This window comes from Cariama cristata, unplaced genomic scaffold, assembly GCF_000690535.1.
Source record: "Cariama cristata isolate BGI_N322 unplaced genomic scaffold, ASM69053v1 scaffold18185, whole genome shotgun sequence".
NCBI classification, from domain to species: domain Eukaryota; kingdom Metazoa; phylum Chordata; class Aves; order Cariamiformes; family Cariamidae; genus Cariama; species Cariama cristata.
The window spans coordinates 48323-50909 of NW_009615988.1; the positions used below are offsets into that span (position 1 = coordinate 48323).

Genomic DNA, 2587 nt, shown 5'->3' on the forward strand with positions numbered 1-2587 from the left:
CATAAAGGATTCAAACTGTATCCTTTAGAAAACAGGTACAGCAAAACCCTTGCTGAGGGGAAACAGTACAGTTCTGTTACACAGTTCTCCAAGACAAATGTTCTCTAAGAGTTAGCAACAGTGGGCAATTGATTTGAACTGGCTTAAAAGTAGAAATTAATGCTTCTAAAAACAGTGAGAACAATTGTGGGAAACTGATCTTTTTTCCTTCACAAATTCCTTCTGAGATATTGCAAATGTTCTCTTAATGATATCTTCTTAGTTGTAATTAACTTTCAGATCTTTAGCTACTATTCACAACGTGTCGGATGCAAATTTATTTGTACTTTCAGAAGATGAAACAACACGCAATCAACAGAGTACACGTTTGAGAGAAACACAATAGTAATTCCTCTTCTGTCTCAAAACGAGTGGTTGTATAATTGAAATACATTTTTAAAAACTAAAGCTGCTGGATGGAGATATAAGGAAGTTTTATGCACTACTGCACACCGAGAATGTCTCTTCAGTTAAAGGGTACATCTTGACTGAAGAATGCTCATCCACTTGCAGTTATTGACAAAGTGCACAGTTACTAACACTATGTTTAATGGGCCCTGCTTGCCTTTAAATTTTGAAGATAAAAATTCTAATGATGGAAAACAAAAAAAACCACGACCCCAAACTTAGGCTTTCTTGCAGCATTTCCTTACCAGGTCTCTGTTTCTAGGGTTATCTAGAGGTTTCCATTTTTCTTCTGGTTGGAAAGGAGCGCCTTTTGCCAATCCTCTCACAGCCAATGCTGTATATAGACTCAGGAGCACCACTTTCCACATGTTGAAGAGATGAACAGACTATCTGTAAGAGGGACAACAAACCAGACTCCTTAAGTTCTGCAGAGTTGTCACTGGTAACAATTAGTGCAAGCATAACAATCCAGTGGAGTGCTGAAAAGAATTTATCCATGGCAAGGAAAATCTGCCTACTGCAGATTACATCCGTGTGCTATCAACTGCTTTTTGTTTTCCTAGGACTAATGCACAAGGAAGCACAAAATATTCTGAAGAAACATTTCCCGTATCAAAGCTGTTTCTAGACACTGGATTCTCTTTTTGAGAGGGACTAGTATGACATCTAACACAAAATACTTATATTTGTAAATTTACATTTGTTATTACATACAGCCATTTTCATTGGCTGAGTAGTTATAGCACCCGATCTTTGTGTGCTTCAAGGAGAATGCAAAAATATGGCTTGAGATCCAGATAGCTCAATTTTTAAAACTGCATGAAATGAAAGTGTACTATATATATTAAGTGCAATAGTAATGCAGCCTGGTATAATATACTAGAGACCCATTTCACAACTTGATTCAAGTGAAGGGAAAAAAAAAAAAAAAAAAAGAAGAAATCATTCTCCCTTTCATGTTCTTTAAATTAAAGCTTACCAGTGAATTTGGCTCTGCCTTGCCCCTTCTTGGCCAGTCTTCTTGTAATCTGTGAGCAAACTGATCTCTGCACTTATATGTCTAGTAGACTGTAGGTGGGTGTCAATGACGTTAGCAGGAGTTCAAAAATACAGTAATGATTCCATTTCCATCCATGACATAAAGACCCTTGAGAGTTTCATCCTTAATACTCTTAAGACCTGTTGCTATCGAACAGTGCAGTGCAAATTCCTCCTCCCTAAGCCGTATTGCAGAAAATTGGAGGTAAGCATATAAAAAGTTTAAAACAATTCCCAGCAGAGATAGCAAAGCTGTATCAAAATATTACTTTTAATTAAAAGTAATTAGCCATATCTCTAGAATGGTGACTAACAGATAATTACAGCTGGCTGAATGGTTTTCAAGCAAGAGGAGATACGGATCACTTTCTTGATGCTGGAGAGAGAGAAAAAAGTAAAGTCTGATTCAAAATCCAAAATCATAACATTTTAATGGAAGTGTTGCTTTCTACCCCGAGTTTATTGGCAGTCAATACCCTCCTGTCAGATTAGAAACTAAGACAAAGACTGCAAGGAGGACCATGCTGATTTACCTTGGCCTTATTTCACAGCATTCTTCATCTCAAAAGCTGCTCAAATTTTTTGCTTATAATTTCATTATACTCTTCTCTCCACTATTTATATGATACTTTAGTTAATATCACATAAAATATATCTCTAAATAGATATGTTACAGCTAAAGATCTTTGGTTATTAGCTCACTCCATATTATAGATGTTTATTTCCGACTAGAAGCTTTACGTCTGTCTTTGGTTTAAATTTTGAAAGCAAACCAAAAACCTAACACCACCTTTCCAGGCAGGCAAAGCTGTGGACATCCAAATGTCATTAGCAACACAGCAAACAAAATCCTAGCAGCATTATTTTCATGACTGCAGTAACACGTAAAAATCTAAGTCAACTTATCCAGCTTGTATATTATTCTGCAGACTTGGAATAAAAAAAAAAAAAAATCACACACACACAAAAGAAAATACATCAAAACCCATCAATTACTTTTCATAATAGACAACTTCCAGATAGTAGACTCATCAAGAAACAGAACAGCAGTAACAACAGAAGAACTTGCAAAAAGGCAGGCCCCAATGTAGCGACACTGTTG

The 2587-nt window shown here is 36.2% G+C and overlaps 1 protein-coding gene across 1 annotated transcript in view; it reads right to left on the reverse strand.

Moving 5' to 3' along the window:
• Nucleotides 1-815, reverse strand: part of LOC104161539 (chromosome unknown open reading frame, human C2orf66) — a 1226-nt gene extending 411 nt beyond the window's left edge. The window contains exon 1 of the mRNA XM_009700016.1: nucleotides 693-815. Within this exon, the coding sequence (XP_009698318.1) occupies nucleotides 693-815 (123 nt within the window). The remainder of the gene's footprint in view (nucleotides 1-692) is intronic.
• Between the last annotated feature and the right edge of the window lie 1772 nt (nucleotides 816-2587).